The 22,018-nt window shown below is 33.0% G+C and overlaps 1 protein-coding gene across 1 annotated transcript in view; it reads left to right on the top strand.

Moving 5' to 3' along the window:
• Positions 1-21,453: 21,453 nt before the first annotated feature.
• The window catches only part of LOC145322856 (uncharacterized), a 125,216-nt gene continuing 124,651 nt past the window's right edge, over positions 21,454-22,018 (top strand). The window contains exon 1 of the mRNA XM_080165181.1: positions 21,454-21,550. Within this exon, the coding sequence (XP_080021307.1) occupies positions 21,497-21,550 (54 nt within the window). The 5' untranslated portion in view covers positions 21,454-21,496. The remainder of the gene's footprint in view (positions 21,551-22,018) is intronic.

Genomic DNA, 22,018 nt, shown 5'->3' with positions numbered 1-22,018 from the left:
AACTGGATTAATTACACACCCCTCCAATTCGTCCACTCACCAAAAATAGCGTAAACAAGAAAATATCTTTGATTCTGCGTTTAAGGCTATTCTTTCATTTGTGATTTTACCCATTGCATTGGGGTAATTGGAGAAAACAACTCCTCCACGCCCATCATAAAGTTTTTAAAAGCGAAGCTTTTCTATAATTAGGGTCGGTCCGTACGTCCGTTCGTACGTCCGTCCGTCCGAGATAGTTAGCTTTTATTCGTTAATATAGGCATGTTAAAATTGTCCTATCGATTTCAAACTTTGCATGGTGATTCCTGTAGTAGTTAGGTACGACTTAGAAAGCGTAGCAACTCTATAATCGTTATCACGATGTCCGTACGTCCATTTTAAACATGTTGATTTTTGTACTTTTTTAATAACAATTTTTTATGTGATAAAATCATCCGATCGATTTGATTTTTTGATTACTGATTCCTATTCCTATTACAATAAGGTACAATATTATGAGCGAAGCATCTCTATAATCAAGAATTAAAAATGTCATATGTCCTTCAACAGAATTCTGTATTTAAGAAGTTTTGCAACAAATTTACGTATAATTTTGTCAAACCTTTTATTTTCATATTTTGTATATTCAGTTCTGACACTCAACAAAAGTTAATGTTCGTCTGTCATATCGTTTCAAAGCTTCGCTTTTATGGATGTTGTCATCCTTGTTTTTCTTAAGAAAGAAGATAAATATTTTTCTAGAGGAGTGACGGGCATTTCAACTAAAAAAATAATTTTCCTTAAATTCCTTTAAATACCTGCCATCCCTTTTATTTGTATCAAAATGCATACTCCTGCAGCCCTTTCAGGATATCAACTGTAAAGATCCCTGCGAGAGGTTTATTATATTTCTAAAATTCAATTTTTAAATCTATAATGATCTATTTGTTTAGTAGAATTATTGTGTTTCAAGTTTTGTTTCTATCCTATAGTTACTTTACTGAATTTGATTTTCTATATCAAACGCTTTGTTAATATCAAGCTTACACTAATTCAATATAATATAACTAGCGGCTACGCCCCTAGAGTCTTCTAGGGACACTTGAGGAGGAGGGAGTCAAATTTGATAACCCAATTTATTATTTTAGATTTTAAAAGAAAAAGTAATTTTATTTTTTATTTAAGTTAAAAAAATTGTAAATTTTTTTTTGGGGCGAATTTCTTTCTAGGGGCGATTTCTCTTGGAAGGGTGGTGGTACCCTCCCACAAAATAGTTATAAACCCTCGCGGGACCTATGAGAAGCTAACCTGTTAAGGAGAACCTGATCGGTTGAGCGGTTAGGGAGATCCTTCGGTACAAACACACAGACAAACAGATAAACAACTGGAAATGAAACTCTTTCTGTAATTTGTTAGTTTACGCTATTTGGAAAGGGTCAAGTTGAATTATTTATACATAGCGGGCAATTTACAATATCATAATTGGGAGTAACTTAATTTATCGTCCATTGACATTTCAACAAGTGATTTTTATCTACATAAAGAGTACTTTTATCTATCATAATTGAGTGTAAATTAATTTAGCGTTCAATAGTCTACCTCTTTTTGAAGCAAGTTGTAACAGAAAATTCATGGTAATTTAGACTTGTTAGAATTTTGCTTCTGATTTCAAACTTGGTAAAAGCGTTGTTACTCTTTATTTGTCTAGACTTCTAACACAATAAGCTTCGCTTTTATGGAAGTTGTCATCCTTATTTCTCTCAAAACATTGCAACTATAATGCAATTGTGTTAATATGCAAGCAAGAATAGGATCAAACATTCGCAAATTTTATTCAATTTTATTTTCAGCTTTTTTAACCTCATTATAATAATCTCAAAACTAATCTCGTAAAACAACAGAAAACCTTTTTAGAAAAATATTTAAGAAAATCTTATTGATGACCGTTTTCCTATGTATAGATGTAAAACCCATAAAACTGGACCAAGAGGCGGAGAACTTTTTGAACCTAGTAAAAGTGTCTGACTCTGATTATGACGTAAAAAATATTAGCCAATGAGAGGCCACTATAAATTTTACCATTGGTCAATTACAGTGTATACTGGCCTCTCATTGGCTATTTTTTTACGTCATAATTAGAGTCAAACACGGTAATATCCTCTTAGAATTTTTTTTTCAATTTTGAAAATTTGAGTACCCCCCCCCCCCTCGACAATGAACAACTCTTGCCGCAGCGCTCGGCCCCCTTGCCTTGCTTTCTGCTTATAGGTAGCGACTTGTCTGTCTTAGTTTTTCCGACGCCATTGGTTGATATTCAAAAACCCAATTGAAAGTTGGCACAGGGTCCCCACCCCTGTGGATAGAGTTACATATAGCTTGTGCCCCCTATATTATCTAACTTAAATGTATAGATCTCGGAATTAAAACGGACGTATATTGATTACAACATAATGATAGAGTAGCTTCGCAACTGAAAGGATGGTGTAAAGAATTATGTAAATTGTATGAAAGGATAAAAACATTTGTATGCGCTCTGTCCTTGCAAACATAAAGGCACAAATAGAACATAGAAAAACATTCCTAAAAACACTTAATTTTTATGGATATAGCCAGAGCCTCCAGGATCTCTCAATCGCTGGCCTTAAACCTTTTGCTACTTTTACCAAAAGCAAGTTTTAAATGGACGTACGGACTTTCTGGGAATGATTTATGTAAAGTTTTTTTAGACTTACAAACAAATGTTCTGTTTATTAATTTCTGACACTCTACAAGTGTTATTGTTCGTTTTTTCTTCCCTCTGATTTTAGATCTACGCTTTCATGGATGTTGTCATCCCTGTTAGTCTATTTTTTTCCAACTATAATGAAGCGTCAATGAAAAGTTTCAAGTATTCGATACATCCTTATACTAAAGTAACAGGATGTTTGTTTGTCTGTGTGTCTGTGTATCTGTGTGTCTGTGTGTCTGTACCAAAGGATTTCGCTAACCGCTGAACCGATCGGGTTCTCCTTAACAGGGTAGCCGGGAAGGTTTATAACTATTTTCTTGGGAGGTGGGACACCCCCAACCTTCCCCCCAAAAATGAAAAATACCCTTCCCCCCAAAAAAAAAACTAAAATCTAAATTAAGAAATTGGGTTATCAAATTCGACTCCCCCCTCCTCAAGTGCCCCTAGGGGCCTCTAGGGGGCGTAGCCGCTAGTGTTGTATATAATTTAGAAGTTATTGCCCTATCTCTACAAGTAAAGCATCCTTTTGAGTGTAAGAATAAAAGATAAGATATATTTGGCAGAACATATTACACATTATCCCGGGTCTAGGGTCTCTTCAATAAATACATTTGTAGAAATTGCACATTCAGTTAAGACAAAATTCAGTTAAGAAAGACAAATAGACTAAGATAGGGACAGACAGATGATCAGACAAAGAGACAAACAGCATAACAAACTAACTTGCTGAAAAATGGACAAAAGAACAGATAGATGGACACAAAGACAAATAAAGATGGACTGACTAACGAACAGACAAGGTATACACACAAAATAGACAATTTAAAGACAGATAAAAGAGATCTTTAGATAAACTTAAAGATAGGGGGACAGACATATGAACTGGCAGACAAAGCATTTTTATGACGTCACATGGATCATTTTTGACACAATTTTGACACAATTTGTGCTTTGTCTGCCAGCCATATGGTTGTCCCCCTGTCCTCAAATTTAACTAAAGATCTCTTTTATCTGTCTTTAAATTGTCTATTTTGTGTGTGTACCTTGTCTGTTCGTTAGTCAGTCCATCTTTATTTGTCTTTGTGTCCATCTATCTGTCCATATGTCTGTCCTTTTGTCCATTTTTCAGCATTTAAAAAGACAGATGAACGTATTGAGACACATATAGAGGGGTATAAATCATATGTAATTCTACAAAATAAAAATCTTTAGAATCAGCCCTTTTCACGATATAGTGACTTTTATATGAATTATAACCATATCTTTAATTTGTACCCTTTCTTCTACAATCAGTCAGCCATTACAGAGATCTTTTGTTACAGCCAGACAACCCAATGATTAATAATATTTTTAATGTTTAAGGACAATTATGCCTGTCAATAAGTACTTAAAACATTAAATAAATAGACTATAAGTAATTTATATGTATACTAGCGGCTACGCCCCTAAATACCTCTAGGGGCACTTGAGAAAGTAAAAAAAAATTGGGTAGCGGGGGACGATACCCCCCCCCCCAACTACATTTTTTATTCTAGTTTTAAAAAAAAGTATTTTTTTTTGGGGGGGGGAATTTTTTTCTTGAGGCGATTTCTTTTGGGAGTGTGGTTGTACCCTCCCCAAAATAGTTATAAACCTTCCCGGGACATATGAAAAGCTACCCTGTTAAGGTGAATCAGATCGGTTCAGCGGTTAGCGAGATCCTTCGGTACAGACACAGACACTTTACATTACATTTATGGTAATTATCAACATAATCATTATTAGGTTTATAAAGCGCTTGAAAGTGACATGTGTGACATCATAAAAATACTTCCAAAAGGAAGGGATGATTGGAGAAGTGGGTTTAGAAACCCCTAAAAAAAGATATATTTATGACGTCACACATGACACTTTCCAGCGCCTTGTGGTTTATCTGGAATATTTCAAATATTTAAGACGGTTTGTTCTTTTTTAATCTAAAGGTAGAGCAAAATTATCCACAAGGGCTAGGCTTCGAGCTGTAGTGCTCAGGAGCGGTGAGTAGATTCAAAGTTCAATATTGTTATCTAATTGTCATTGCTTGAGCAAGAATATAATTATTTTTTACTAGTTTTTGGCCAAATCGTAGAGTTTATAAGGAAAAAAGTAAACCGATTGTTTTTTTAAAACACTCTTTAAATGTCAATGCTATTTTATTTGTGGAGATAATAAATAAGTAATTGCCACTTTAACATTGACCAGGTCAACACAATGCTTCCACATTCAACAGTGTGCTTTAGAGCTTCTCTTTTTATTAAACCTGTCATCCTTGTTTAATACAGAGGGGGAGAGAGGAAAGGGGTGATATAAAAACGGAAGGGAAGGGGAGGGGGGGGGGTGAGTCTCCGTAAAATTCTCATCGGAGCTGACTGAGGCCGTATTTACTCTCGCAGAAAGACCGTAGATAGATAGATAGATAGTTAGATAGAGAGATAGATAGATAAACTCAACCATGGCTCTGCCATTCTGCCATAATATTACGTATTTCAATATAGAAATGGGAGACTTGAGTGGGGGGGGGGGCGGGGGCGGTAGGCCTTAGGGGTGTTGTTGAATGTAATAATAGGAAAAGGGGAAAGAAAGATGAAATTGGACAATAATAAAAAAAGGAAGGTTTTTGTGTTTAAGATGCTCTACTCAGCTAAACAAGATCGACTTGTATCCATCAATTCCAAGAGAAATTAAGTTAGGGGGGGGATGTATAATATGGGAGGGGGGGGGGGGTCATCAGAGGGGGGAAGAAAATATAGGAGGGAAGTTACAGGGAAGGTTGTGAAAGTGAAGGAGACAGGTGTTAGTGGACAATAAAGCCGTGACAGATCAACAAGCAAATTACACGACAAATTTTTTGTATTTTTTAAAGTGCTTTTCAATATAATTTTAAATATTTTAGAGTGATTCTATATGTGTTTTTAAATATATTTGATTATAATTATGGAGAATGTTTACTTTTATTAAAAGTAACATTATAATGTTAAATTAATATTAAAGTTTAAAACCGGTAAAATTAATGAAATTTTAAATTTTCCATAGCATAAAAAAGGAAATAAAATATCTAATGTTTTCTCAAAGTCAAACCTACATAATTATTAATCCAATGAACTACAATTTTTTGCGGGATCTTAAGAAATAAGACAATGGACGATAAATTTATGTGCTTTCGTCATGATGAGAAACAAAATCACCCCTCTGAGATTAACATTATGCTTGTACAAACCCATTGAGATTTGGTACCCAAAGTTTTTGTAATATCTGATCTTAAATTTAGGTCTGAAAGTATTGTCCTACAAGTATTAAACCCTTATAATTAGTCCTTGTGTTTTAAAAACAAAAACATGTTAATTAGTTCGTTATTTTCACCTCAAAATTATATTTATATTTTCTTAATATACTTTAAAAACTTCAAATTTGTATTAATAGATAAATTATGTATGTTTATTTTTTTAATTAACATTTGTTAATGTTTGCCTGTCCTATTTCTGAAGCTTCATTTTCATTAATAATTCTTTTTTTTATATATGATTAGAAATATAAGATTTTTGTTAATATTAATTATTTTCGCCATAAAATAATATTACTTTTCAACTCAAAGACAAAATTTATATTTGTTTCTAAAAAGTTAGCTATCCTATTATATAAAGTAGTAAGCGTTTTTTGTTTGTCCCGAAGGATCTCGCTAACCGCTGAACCGATATTGTTCTCCTTTACGGTGAAGCTTCTTATAGGTCCTGGGAAGGTTTTAAACTATTTTGGGAGGGTGTCTTCACCCCCTACCCCCCCAAAATAAAATTATTCTTTTTACTCTTTTGAACACAAATTTAAAATGGGATCAGGTCGACTTTTTCCCCCTCCTACCTTAAGTGCCCCTAGAGGCTTCTAGGGGGCGTAGCCGCTAGTGTAGCTAAATACTGACAAACCTAATACATGTTGCTTACAGAGCTAACAAGCGGCTAAGCCCCTAGAAAATAGGGAATTTGTATACAACTGAGAAGAAATTGCAAGAAAAAAACATCCTAAAACTGTAGAAAAAAAATCTACCCTCGACATTTAAGAGGTTCCCATAAAGTCAATAACTCAATCCTGCATAAAATGCAAATAAAAAAACCTTACTACTTTAAATGCTGCCAGTAGTTTTATGTGAAGAACTAACTTCCCCACAAACCAAAAAAATGGGGGGGGGGGGGTTGTTTTTTTATGGGTTGGGGTGTCCCAATCCCCAGGAAAACAGCTTAAAACCATCACAGGACCAATAGGTATATATCCTGAAGAGTAGAAACTGATCGGTTCAGTGGTTACCGAGATCTTAAGGGACGGACATACATTAAGCTACTTAGTATTATATAATATTCGTAGTACTAGAGATATATATTCAAAATTAATGAACAAGGATAATTCAGATCAAAAGTAGCGTCGTAGCGTAGCATATCAAGATGATACAGGGTCTGGTTTGTTCAGTACTGTTTTGTTTTATATTTTAATAAGGTTTACTTTCTAAAACCAAACTTTTTTTAAAACTTTTATATTAGTGATTTATTTGCCCTTCTTAAACTTGTATATATTTTGATCTAATGGGTGATCAAAACACAAAATAGAACAATATATGCTTCAGTAATATTGTCATTATAATAATGGCTCTTCTATCATTAGGGTCTGTCCGTCCGTAGCAACTCTCTAATCGTTACCAGAATATCCGTTACGTCCATTTTCAACCTGTTGATTTTTCAACAAATTTACTTACAATTTTGCTTCGACTCTTATATGTACATTTATATTCTGATTATTCAGTTCTGACACTCTACAAGTGTTAATGTCTACCGTTTCAGAGCTTCGCTTTTGTGGATGTTGCCATCCTTATTTTTGATGAAATTATTATGTTAATGTAGGACCACTATTATTATACATATAAGTAAATATATAAGATGATCATTATCTATAATACAAAGTAGAACGATGTCTGTCTGTCCGTCTGTCTGTCTGTCCCTTAAGATCTCGGTAACCACTGAACCGATCGGATTCTACTCTTCAGGGTATCTACCTATTGGTCCTGTGGTGGTTTTAAGCTATTTTCTTGGGGGGTGGGACACCCCCAACCCCCCCCCCCATTTTTTTTTTTTTTTTATTTTTGAAGGAGATTTCCATGGTCCTTTACGATTTTCGCCATAATTTTTTTTTATCACCTCTTGGGGCAAAGCCCCTAGAGGCTAGGGGCGAAGCCGCTAGTCCTTATAATAAAGTAACAGGATGTCTTTCTGTCCGTCTGTCTGTTTGTCTGTACCGAAGGATCTCGCTAACCGCTGAACCGATCGGGTTCTCCTTTACAGGGTAGCTTTTCATATGTCCTTGGAAGGTTTATAACTATTTTTGGGGAGGGTACCACCACCCTCCCAAGAGAAAATATTCCCCCTTTACAAACATTTTTTACTTTAATCTAAAATAAAATATAAAAAAAATATTTATCAAATTTAACTCCCCACGCCTCAAGTGCCCCTAGAGGCCTCTAGGGGCGTATCCGCTAGTCATTTAAATAATGGACTGTCGATAATATCATTTAATTCAGAAGCATGTCGACAAAACATAATAACGAATCTTTTTATGGTAAAAAGTTACGTCATATTGGCCTACCATAGGTCAATTAAAATGTTTACTGGTCTGCCATCGGTAATTTAATAAAGTTTAGTTATAAATCTATTGATAATTTAGTCTGAGTATTGGCCCTATAATTGGTAATTCTTATTGTATGACGTCATTTATTTTATGTAGCTATGGTATTTCTTGGTACTAGAATATACACTCCAAAATAATATGTTCTAAATTATGACAAAAATATTTCTTCTTTCTCCCGAAACATCAAATAAGATTTCCTATGCTGTTGGTGTTCATTCGATTTAGCAACTTTTCAAAATATAAAATCCTTATAATAAAGTAACAGTATTTGTGTCTGTTTGTACCGAAGAATCTCGCTAACCGCTTAATCGATCGGGTTCTCCTTAACAGGACAGCTTCTCTTAGGATAACTATTTTGGGGGAGGGTACCACCATCCTCCCCAGAGAAATCGACAAAAATAAAAAAAATGTCGCCCTGCGGACATTTTTGCAATTAGCTAAAAACATAACTAACACCATCTATCGGCAAAAAAAAAATTTCACAATAGAGCAAGAAATTTTTTTCGTGTCTGCAAATGAGCAAGAAGCATTAAGGAAAGGAATATTGGAATGTTAATTATACTGGTACCCAAAGTTTTATATCAACGTCATCTTATATGTTGGCTTAAAAACTTTGGTCCTTTTATCAAATTTTGATGGTCGGTACACACTAGTAGTGTCCTAAAGACCAAATTGTGTGAAAAATTATCCATGTGACGTCATAAAAAATGAGGGAGATTAGAGGAGAAGTGGGAAAGGAAACCCCCTAACACTAGTAATGTCCTAAAGACCAAATTGTGTCAAAAATGATCCATGTGACGTCATAAAAATGAGGGAGATGATAAAACAGAGATGGATAATCCCTCATTTTTATGACGTCACATGGATCATTTTTGACACAATTTGGTCTTTGTCAATGAAAGGTCAGATCTTTTACTTATGAGCTTTTTTCCATCCGATACAATGTTTTTGATGAGGGTAAACAGGTTTTTATGCAGTTTTGAAGTGCCACCGAGTTTGTTAATATAGCATACAATATAAAGTAATTACACGTAAGGACATAGCTGACATTTTTTTTGAGGGGGGGGGGGGTGGGTTGGAGTGGATTAGATTGTAGAAATATGTTTATTAATTCTTTTAAATTAATATCATGAAGTTTGTCTGTGTTTTTAAACCTAAAAATCTTTCTAATCGTTGAAATAAAATTTAGTCATACAATAAAAATGACCAATGATAGGCCATTATGCATTTTACCATTGGAAAATTACAATGCGTAGTGGCCTATCATTGGTCATTTGCATTGTATGGCTTCATTTTTTATTAGGTACTTCATTCAAAAATGCTCCTCAATTAATAAAATTTTTGACTAAAAAAATTATGAATGACTATTTTTAAGTTTGGGATGTTGAAAGGGGGGGGGGGGTTAGTACCCCCTCCAATTTAATACATCCTTGATTACATGAATATTCATGTAATAATTAATATATCTAATATGATTTATTTTGGTCAGAATATAACACAGGAAAATATTACAAAGTAAGAATAAAAAATTATTCTAGGGGATAAGTCAATAGATGATAAATTAATTCACAATGAAAATAAACAAAATTACCCTAGATGTTGAGAATTTGAATGTTTGGTTGTTAAATCTTTTCTAATCACTTGATTTGTGGCAAATTGATTCCTTGCAAAATTAGGCATAATGCTATAAGCAAATTTTCCCTATAATTAAAATTAGTGCATGGGGAATCGCGAATATATTCATCAGATGCAATATCCCTGTGCAAAGCAAGACACAAATGTTCTTTAATCAAAAGGTCATCTATCTATATTTGTTTGTACACCACTGGATAAAAAGTACATGGATGCAGGGAGGAAGGGGGGGGGGGGGACAATTGTTTTTTTTTTTAAATTTTTGTCTGCTATATTCATAACAAATTCCGCGGCAATTATGCGCGCTAGTACCCAAAGTCCCCAAATTCAGTCTAAGTGCTTCACAAACACTTTAAGCTGGTACCCAAGGTTTGAGACCCTAAAATATTGAATATTCGATTCATTGCCCCCTCCCTTCCTACCTGACTTGTATGAATACTAGGGTTGGGCCGAATATCCAGTGTGGCCGGATATCCGGCCGGATAGTTTCAAAATCCGGTATCCGGATAGTTTCAATATCCGGTATCCGGCCACACCGGATATCCGGCCCAACCCTAATGAATACCATTTATAATTACTACATATGGTTATCAGGGAGGGGCAGGGGGGGGGGGGTTATTGTTGGACTGTAATTACTGGTTCCCAAAGTTTTATTACTATTTAATCTTATTCGGTGGCTCAAGAACCTTAGATACTTTTGTTGAATTTGATTGGTGGTTCAAATCTTTAACCAATAATTTTGAACTAATTTTGTTAATTTTCATTAAGGATGTATATAAATTTATCTTCCATTGTCTTATCCCTGTATGGTTACAGCTTATATCCACAATGAAATTAATTCGGAAAAAAATCATGAAACCTATACGTGTTTTTCAGCTGTCGTTGGGGGGCAACACATCGTAAAATTGACGACCTCTCCATTTGCCCCCCAAATATTATTTTATATTTATTTCGCTTGTTGGTTATACTTTATACCTGGTATGGTTATACAAATGTACCAAAAAGTCTGTAGCCAGATGTGATCTTAATTAATTAAGTTATCTTTAGAAAGGTTGTACTATTTTCAGGGCAGATTTAATTAGTCTTAAATAATATCTACTGTCATATATAGATACTAGCGGCTACGCCCCTAGAGGCCTCTAGAGGCACTCAAGGAGGGAGGAGTAGAATTTGATAAACCAATTTCTTATTTTAGATTTTAAAAAGAAAAAGTTAAAAAATTATTTTTTTGCAGGTTGGATTTTTTTTTTTTGGGGGGGGGTGATTTTTTTTTCTAGGGGCGAGTGGTGGTACTCTCCCCCAAAATAGTTATAAACCTTCCCGGGACCTATGAGAAGCTATCCTGTTAAGGAGAACCCGATCAGTTCAGCAGTTAGCGAGATCCTACGTTACAAACAAACAAGTAAACAAACAAACAGACAGACAGACATCGTTCTACTTTGTATTATAGATATAGTGCACATAATTTTAGTAGATTTAATCTTTAGAATGTATGTTTTTATTAGATATTGGTAAAAAATAGCTAATCATGAATAAAAAGTCTTATTTGCATCTATTAGAAGGGGAGGGAGAGGATGGAGTAGTTTTTTTTGTTTCTTTTAGACATCTTACCTCCAAAAAAAATTTGCTAAAGACATTCATAAAGCTTCCCTTTAGAGGATTATTGATTCGGTCCAGTGCAGTGACGTGGTTGGTGAAAATTTAGCAGACAAACAGACATCCTACCTTTTTAATATTGGAATATTAGGGTTGGGCCGGATATCCGGCCGGATAACGGATATTGAAAATATCCGGGTACCGGACATCCGGCTGATTTTTAATGCCGTATATCCGGTAATTTGCCGGATATCTATCGTTGGCCATATATCCGGCCCAACCCTAACAAACAAATGGTTGAAATAAGTGTCTTGTTTTTGATTAAAATTTACAGGTTATGGTATTGTCTGCATAAGCTTAGGTAAAATATAAAAAATCGCATAAGCAACAGATTTTTCATACAAATATAGAATTTGTATTAGAACATAGTCATATATCAAATAATTTTAGTGATTTTGATTCATGTTATGTTTTTTTTCTAGGAACTTTTACCCAATAAAAATTTTAAAGATATATTTAAAATTATTCAAAATGAATAAAATTGTACATTTGAACATTTGAGCTATATACACAAAAACAAGGATGACAACATCCATAAAAGCGAAGCTCTGAAATGGAAGGACAAACGAACATTAACACTAATAAAGTGTCAGAACTGAATAAACTGAATATCAATAGATAAGCTTATATGTACAAAATTGTAAGTAATTTGTTGCAAAACTAATTAAATACATGATACTGTTTAAGGACATACTGATGTTTTTAGGACTTGATTATATAGATACTTCGCTTATCACATTGTACCTTGTTGTAATAGGAATCAGTATGCAAAGAATCAGATGAATAGGATAATTTTAACATACAAAAATGGACGTATGGACTTTCTGGTAGCAATAATAGAGTTGCTTTGCTTTCTTTACCTAACTGTTATAGGAATCAGCATCCAAAGTTTTAAATCGATAGGACAATTTTAACCTGTTAAAATTAACGAATAGAGCCAACTGTAACGGACGGATGGACGGACGGACCGACCCTAGTTATAGAAAAGCTTCGCTTTTAAAACTGACAAGCAGCAGTAGATAATATTTTTAATATCTTTGATTTTGATTCAGATTTCTAGATATTTGTCTGTCTGTACCAAAGGATCTCACTAACCGCTACCAGTATATATCTCCTTTAAAGGAAGGTTTAAAACTATTTGGGGGGAAGGTAACAACTCACTCCAAATAAAAATCACCCCTAGAAAAAATTTCTCCCTGTCCCCCTTTTTTAGTAGCGAAGCTACTCTATAATTTGAAATGTCCGTCTGTCCGTATGTCCGTCTTAGTTTGGGGGAAACGTGATTTTCTCGGCTCCTATGAAAGATAAAAGGCTGAAATTTTTTGACAACATTCCTATTATTAAGGAGCACAATTAACTATAAAACATCGATGGCGGTCGGACCGCTTTTTAGCAGGTTTTAGGCTATTTTTGTATTTTTCACATTTTTCTCCATATCTTTGGTGTTTATGGTCCGATTTCCAAAATTTTTTCAGTTATAGATATCAAAATTGAATTTCCTGTTGTTTAAAGAAAACAACTATGACGGTCAGACTGCCATTAAGCAGGTTTTAGGCTATTTTTGTATTTTTCACATTTTTCTCCATACTTTTGGTGTTTATGGTCCGATTTCCAATTTTTTTCCGTTATAGATATCAAAATTAAATTTCCTGTCGTTTAAAGAAAACAACCATGACGGTCGGAATGCCTTTTTGCAGGTTTTTTGGCTATTTTTAAATTTTTCCCTTATTTTTCATATCTCTGATGTATATAGTCCAATTTTCCAAATTCTTTAGGTAAGATAAAAAAATTAAATTTCCTGTCGTTTTAAAAATACAACCATGGGGGTCAGACTGCCTTTAAGCAGGTTTTTGGCTATTTTTATATGTTTTACATATTTCCCCATATCTTTGTTGTTTTTTGTCCAATTTTAAATCTTTTTTGGGATATCAGTATCAAAATAATCTATTCTTGATTTTAATAAATACACTTTAAATCTACTTGTACGTATTCCCATCCATGATTTTTTGTTCTTCGCTACTTATGGATGTTGTCATCCTTGTTAATTTTTTGTTAAATAAAATTAAAAACGGAGGATAGGGGAGTGGATTTTACTTTATTATTTTTCACGCCAGGCTACAATTAAATCAAGACAAAAGTAAGTGCCGAGCTCTGGGACCTATGTATGGTGAAATTAGACATAAAACCATGATGATTCCAGGTAAAACCAAAATATTTCAGCGGGATCTTTTTGAGAAAATTAAATTTGAAAATTTCAGGTTCAATTTTCACCCCCTAGGAGTTGCCGTATAATCATGACAAGAAAAGCAAAGATTATTTATTTAAAATTTTAAACAACTTTGCTTTTATGAAGTCTTTCATAAAACCTATCTATATATGATTTATTTAAGGCTGAATTTTCGTGACCTTAGCAAAGCAACTGATAAAAATGGCCATTAATTAACTCCTTTCAGGAGTGGTTTTATGAAGAACTTTATAAAAGCAAACATGTTAAAATTTTAAATAAATAATCTTTGCTTTTCTTGTCATGATTATGCGGCAATTCCTAGGGGGTGAAAATTGAACTTAAATTTTTCAAATTTAATTTTCTCAAAAAGATCCCGCTGAAATATTTTGGTTTTACCTGGAATCATTATGGCTTTATGTATAATTTCACCATACATAGGTCCCAGAGCTCGGCACTTACTTTTATCTTGATTCAATTGTAGCCTAGCGTGTTTTAAATCTAAAATAAAAATGACCTATCTAATTTTAACTCCTCCTTCCTCAAGTACCCCTAGAGGCCTCAAGGGGACGTAGACAGATATAAATCCCACCCAAATATAAAACCTTGATATCTCAATTCATAAATTTGTGATATTAGAAAAGAAATTACACATATGAGATTAGATTCTACATTTATTATTACAATTAACATAAAACATGTCATGAATAGCAATTTTTATTTGTATATGTTAATTCGTTTTCAAAAAAAGCATATTCTTATATAAAAGTAACAGGATGTCTATGCGACTGAGTGTGTCTGTGTTTAAAATGAACTCGTTAACTTATAAACCGATATGGTTCTCCTTGAAAGTGAAGTTTTTGTAAGTCTAAGAAAGTTTTATAATTATTTACAGATCACCCTCTTAAGAGAAATCACACCTAGAAAAAAATTAAACCCCCTCCCAGTTTTTAGGGTCTTTTTCTTGCTGAGGTTCTCGACAAGGGGGTAGCCGTTAGTATTTAAAAAAAAATAAATTTGCCAAATTAGTGATAGCTTGACTTTCGTAAAATATTTAATCAAAACAAATATTTACTTTTAATTTAAAAAGGAAGAATATGATATTTAATGGTATCAAAATGTCAATGACTTAAAAACTTTGGCTACTTTTATCAAATATTATTTGATTGGTTCAATCTAGCAGTGTCCAAACTTGGTAACCAATATTTTTACCATTATCATGAATGTACAACAATTTATTTCTTAGCCTTTACTTATTTTAAAATAGAAAATAAATTTTTAAAATATTTTTTTATTGTTAACATAATTAATATAATATTCAATGAGAATTGATAATTCTGTTTTTATATAATTGCCCCCCACCCCCCCCCTTTGGACAATGCGCTCCCCCCTCCCCCCTAGGCCGAGCCCCCCAAACTGGAAAAACAATTTCGTGTTTATATTGAATACATTTTTTGTTATTGTAGCCTCCTAATTATGATTGAAAACTTTTAGACTTTTGTAAGATATAAGAATTGGTAAATAAACAGAAAAAAACCTTTAGGCTATCTGTTTAGGGAGTGTCGGGTTCGAGTCTGTATTGTAAGGTATCATGTTAGAGACTTTGAAGTTACTGCTACTATAATAGGCATGTGACAGTGATTTTAATTCTATGAAGTTTGCCCATATCATCTGGAGCCTCTAAAATTAAAGTGATAGAGTATTGCGGTTGTGTTTAAAATCCATTTTCAGCTTGAAAAACCAACATGAATTAAATCGGAATTACTAATTTTCTGGTAGTGATTATATTTGTGAGTTGTGACGCTTTAAAGAATACTAGTAGTTGCGTCCTTAGTATCTAGGTGCTCTATATTCGAAGAGATATGGAAGGGCAGAAGAATAGCCTAAAACCATACCCAGACATATATAAGAAAATAATTTAGCCTTAAACCATCTCAGGACCTATAAGAAGCTTCAATGTTAAGGGTAGCTATAGAGGTTCAGTGGTTAGCGAGATTCTTCGCTACAGGCAATAAAAGGCTTACTACTTTATATAGTAGGATTATTGTAAAAGAAATCCTCATGCATAGTTTAAAATTAATAGAACTGTTTTAACATTTTTTATATTTATGTTGATAAATATTTTATCTTTCCCTTTATCTTATGATACAGCCAGAAAAATGAATATTATTTATTACATAAAATAATTACTTTCCTAGTTTTCAGGGATATAGTGATCATCAAAACAATATTATATAGTAGCCCCACAGGGTTAGGCCCTTATCAGCTATCAGTGCTGAACAGGCACTCAGTGTGAAAGCACCAAAATGAATATTATTAAGACAAAATTTTTTTGTTTGAATGCATTATCTTAATCATATTATCAATGCAGTTATAATTATTAGAAAATTTAATTATTTTATTAGAAAATATTATTTCCCTGTAATGTCCCAAGAGTTTTAATAAAACTCCACAAGGATGACAAAATGTTTTTTTCATTCCCGTAAAATTTATGCTGTTATTCTAATTTTAGATAAAATTAAAATAAAATTTTTTTTAGGGGGGGGGGTAATTTTTTTAGGGGCGTTTTCTCTTAAGAGGGTGGTGGTACCCTCCCCCAAAATAGTTATAAACCTTCCTATGAGAAGCTATTCTGTTGAGGAGAACCCGATCGGTTCAGCAAGATCCTTACAAACAGACACACAGACTAACAGATACACAGACAATCATCCTTTTACTTTATTGTAAGGATATGGTTTAAAGTTATTTATCCACATTGAAAATAAATAAATATTTGAGGGTCAGATAAAAATACAATACAAAATAAATAACAAAATAAGTTACGTATTATATATTTGTTCAAATCATAATTCTAAATACGTGTCAATTAATTTTCATTAATTCTACATATTATTGAATTTAACATATTGATTTTCTTTCTTAATTTTCAAGGATTTCTTACCTATATTATAAACAAAATAATATAATCACTGGACCTTCTAAAATATTTGATGGTGATTAAATCTAGTTCCAGTCTCTACTTTAAAAATATAATTATATCATGCTCTTGTGGGCAGACCGTCTGCATGCTTCATTAGGGGCCCTGCAATGTGAATCAAGGATTCTAAGAACCATAGTTCTATCATAGACAGATGACCTTTTTCCTCTATTTAAGTGCATTACATTCAATGATATCTAGCTTTCAACAACTAATTCCACCTGGCATATCAATGTTGCATGTAATGAAAGGTGGATAGTGGTTGGAAACTCTTGATTAATTTCTAGCCATCTAAGCCTTTAATAATTTGGCATCCTAACTTACTTCTGCAGTACTCCATTGTTCTATGAAGGAAAATGTTCTCTGTTGCTTCTAAATATTCCCTTTTTCCCTGGAAGCTTAGATAGTACCTACTGTTTGCTGTTTTCACACCATCTTTTCCTTCAATTACTGAAGTGAAACATGTTGAAAATTTATCTACTTTCAGCGTAACAGTTTTCATAAACCTCTACATTGGTTAAATTGCTTGATAGTCACTGACTTCAAGGTCCATTCGAAATCTTTTACACTATTTCTGCCCATAATCTGTCACATTTTAAAGTGTAGTGAGGTAGCCAACAACAAAATCAAATAAAGAAAGGAAAGTAAAGGTTATTTGCAAACATTTTAATTTTGGTATGTATCTGAAGTAAGATAAATTCTGTTAACTTACAGCCACTAATTGTCTACTTGCTTCAGAATGTGTCCTCCGGGGAAAATTAACAGTTTTCTACACTATCAGCCATCTTCTCTAGTTCATGTAATGAGCCCTTAAATTTTTTAAAACTCTTGTGTGTAAGATTAATGATAAATAGAAGATGATTATTCCCACCAATTCATAAAATTCTTCCATTCCACACATTTAAGGATGCTGTGAGTATTGGTGCAAAAAATATGATGTAACAAAAAAAATTAGCCAATGAGAGTCCACTATAAATTTTACCATTGGTCAATAACGGCCTCTCATTGGCAAATTTTTTTTGTTACGTCATATTTTTTGCACCAATACTCACAGCATCACATTTAAGCAATAAAATTCTTGTTGAGGTTGGAGTTTTTTTTAATTCAGCTGCATCTTCAGATTTGTCTTTTTTTGAGTGAATTCAAGAGAAACAACATATGCTTGCTGGTTCTGACAGAAACAGTAGATACTTAGCCTGCATAGTAAGCAAATATTGATTCACTAGAGAGGCAAGTACCTCATGACTTGAACATCTGTAAAGTTGTTGGTATGTCAGACCACCAATAAAAGCCCTATTCATTAAATGAACAAACTAAATAAACTATTAAGACGTATCAAATAAGACATTTTTGTAAACGTTAAGTATGGGCTTTATATTTAGACTTTGGGGATATGTATCAATAATAAAAGTTGTCTTGTATGATGAACTTTCCCTAGTTTTAAGATTTATTTTTGGTATGCCTCAAGGTTCAGGAGCTGCAGGCCTCCATGTGGTCTCTGAACATTCCCATTCTCTATTCATTTTACCCAGCATTTGTTCTGAAAAGAACACTGGTAATTAAACATAAAAAATAACAACAAATAGAAAATAAACACAAAATATAGGAAACATCTAAGAAATGCTTCACAATGTTACAAAATAATACATAGTAGTAAATGGTTTAACTGTACTGGGTTATAGGCTTACCACAATAAATATTTGATCCAAACATCTGTATAACAAATCTTATCAAGAATCTTTGCCACCTGACCAATCAAGGGTACTGCACTGATTAGGTTCATTGGTGCAAATCAGGATCAACTAAACACGTGTTTGATAACCACCTCGTAAATCCAATATGCGTGGCCTTGTTACAAGTGGGTACTATGAGAGGCCTCATTTATGTTATTTTCTGAAAGTTCAGAGGTTATGAACGAAACTATCTCTTGTTCAATATCCATGCAACTATATGTCACCAATTTTGAACAGAAGTCTCTGCTGTTGTGCTGGTGTCCCATGGTATTTTCTCTAAGGTGGATAATTCCACTTGGTCTTCTAAACTCATGTAGGCATGACTTTTTAGTATTGTATGTACGTATTCTTAGACTTCACTCATAGCCTCTAAAGCTCTTTCTCCCTAACAATTAACCCAAATATCACACATGGAAAATTCATTGATTGTTAGAAACAAAATGAATGAAAGACCTTAATTAACAAATATTTTAGGCAGTTTATTCCACACTTTCGCCTCCTAAATTGTATTTACTGAGGTTTAAGTTCCCTTGAAACCCACAAACAAATCAATAGGATGTCATAGATAATGTTATCATATTTATATTAAGAAACAAGATAATCTTTTCTTATTAATTTCTTATTAATTATTATCTAATTATCTTTTTTCTAATTATTGGTTAATCCATTTTTTTCTGTTTTCCCAATAATTAATTTCTTTTATAACAAGGATGACTATGAGCAAAATGCTTTACAAATCAGACGATTACAAAAATATAAGTTTTTGATTGTTAGAGATTTTGTTGATAAAATATGCTTAGAATTTAAAACATATAAAATGCTCGATTTGGTTGTGCTTACTTTTTGAGATGTACAGTCGAAAGTGTCTTTTTTCTATAATTTTTTTTATCTAAGAGTTTAGAAATTGATATCTTAGTCAAAATTTGCTATTTTGTTAATGATGCGCTACTTATGGACATAATTGTCTTTATTGCGATTATGTTTTAAATTTTAATCATCCTGAAATTGAATTTTTTTTGAAGAACACAAATTGAAAACTTCAAAGTTTAAAAAATTGCAAAAACTAAGAAAAAAGTTTAAATGAGCAAATTTTTAAATATGAAAAGTTATTTTTATTACAAGAAAGACAACATCTATAGTAGTAAAGCTCTAGATTCAAGTCAACACCTAATTTAACTTTCCCTACAAACTGGAAATCTATCAACTTTATAATTTACTAGCGGCTTCGCCCCTAGCCTCTAGGGGCTTTGTCCCAAGAGGTTTGATCAAACTAATTTTTCGTGTGTTAGATTTTAAAGAAAATAAAAAAAAATTTTGGTTTTTTTTTGAGGGGGGGGGGGGGTAGTCGACCCCACTATTTCAATTTTAGTTTTGAAAAGAAAAAAAAGGGGGTTAGGGGTGTCCAATCCCCCAAGAAAATAGTTATAAACCTTCCCAGGACCTATAAGAAGCTACCCTGTAAAGGAGAACCCGATCGGTTCAGCAATTAGCGAGATCATTTGCTACAAACAAACAGACATACAAAAAAGACAGACAAACAAACAGACAGACATCGTTCTACTTTGTATTATAGATAACCATTATCAGGATGACAATATGTCCACTATAAACATTAAGAGATATAAGTTTTCCGGAATTTTAATGTAGGGAGTAGATTTGAAATCTGCATCAAATTTTAAGGATTTTTTATAAAATTCGTTTTTTGTAAAATTCTTTATCTAAAAGCGGAAATACATTTTAAGTTAATTCATTTTGACCAATAGGATAGGTGGATTTTAAACTACCTGCGCTCTAATTGGTTAAATGATGTACGACATCCAATCAGAGCACAGATTTTTTAAATCCACCAATCACGGATGCCAAAATTAATTAACTTAATTTGTATTTCCGCTTTTAGATAAAGAATTATACAAAAAACATATCTTATAAAAAATCCTTAAAATTGGATGCAGATTTCAAATCTACTCCCTACATTACAATTCCGGAAAACTTATATCTCTTAATAAACATATGTCATACTAGAGAATTTGCACTTCTAACTAAAGCCATAACAAAACCTTTGCATGTTAAGTGTGAAAATGAAAAATCGTCCATATTCCAGTTATTAAAATCATTTTTATATTTTTTTATCTTTAGTTTTACATTTCATACATCTGAAATAATAATTATCAAAAGATTATAAATTTAGTTTGCTAAATAATTTAAAATTATAGATAGAATAAAGGCTAAAGAAACTGTTATATAGTTACCAATTTTTTAAAAAATATGCTTAATTTTACAATTGTCAAATGTTAACATTAAAATTTGCTATTTGTACTTTAATTGATGTTATATCATATTATATACAAAGATACATATTGAAAAAAGTGAAGAAAAATAACGTTATTTGATAGCATAACTTATTTTACAATAGGAACAATCTATAACCCCCCCATCTCCCCTTTTTACTTTTTAACAAAAAAATTTTATGTAAAAAATCATCCAATTGATCTGATTTTTTTCTTACTGATTCATATTACAATTAGGAACAACATTTTGAGCGTGGCATCTCTATAATCAAGTCCTAAAAATGTCAGTATGGCCTTAAACAGAATTCTGTATTTATGAAATTTTGCAACAAATTTACGTATAATTTTGTCAAAACTTATATATTCATATTTTGTATATTCAGCTCTGACACTCTATAAGAGTGAATGTTCGTCTGTCATACTGTTTCAGAGCTTCGCTTTTATGGATGTTGTCATCCTTGTATACAGAAGGGTAAGGGGGGTGGTTTTTGGATGGTCCCATCTCAAACAATAAGCATCTGAATGTGTAATTTTAGTATAATAAATGATATGAGTTCTTCTTTAAGAAAAAAAATGTTGTGAAAATAAATTGTAAGTATGCAGAATTGTGGATCATTTGTACTTCAGATAATATTTCTACATTTATTACAGGTTAGTTATATAAATTACCCGCGATCGTGGCTTAACACATAGCGCATCCGCTCGTCGCCCAGGAGGTGATAGGTTTGAATCTAGTGCCGACACCGCGTCATAACTTAAGATGTTAAAAATGGTTCCTACTGCTGCTATGTCAGGTGTGCGACATAAATAGTAAGAGTATGGGGAATGACTTGGCCCATAAACAGGTGCAACTTCCTACCATGCACAGTTAGGACTTCTCAGACAAAGGTCGTGCAATCAAAGGGTTGGTTGTCTGATGGATGTTATTTAACCTAATATCCTTTGATGTTAAGAGTACTGCATCAGGGTCGTCAAAGCTTTTTTTTTTGGGGGGGTAAAATTTTTTTAAGGGGGGGGTAAAATGGCGCGCGAAGCACTAGGGGTAAATTTTAAATGGGGGGGGGGGGGGGTAAAATGAAAAAAATTTTGGGGTGGGTAATCGCCCCATTACCCCCCCCC

This window comes from Acartia tonsa, chromosome 6 (genome assembly GCF_053477335.1).
Source record: "Acartia tonsa isolate MP-2025a chromosome 6, ASM5347733v1, whole genome shotgun sequence".
Classification (NCBI taxonomy): Eukaryota; Metazoa; Arthropoda; class Copepoda; order Calanoida; family Acartiidae; genus Acartia; species Acartia tonsa.
The sequence above is the reverse complement of the archived record's forward strand: the minus strand, read 5'-3'. Positions and strand labels throughout refer to the sequence as shown.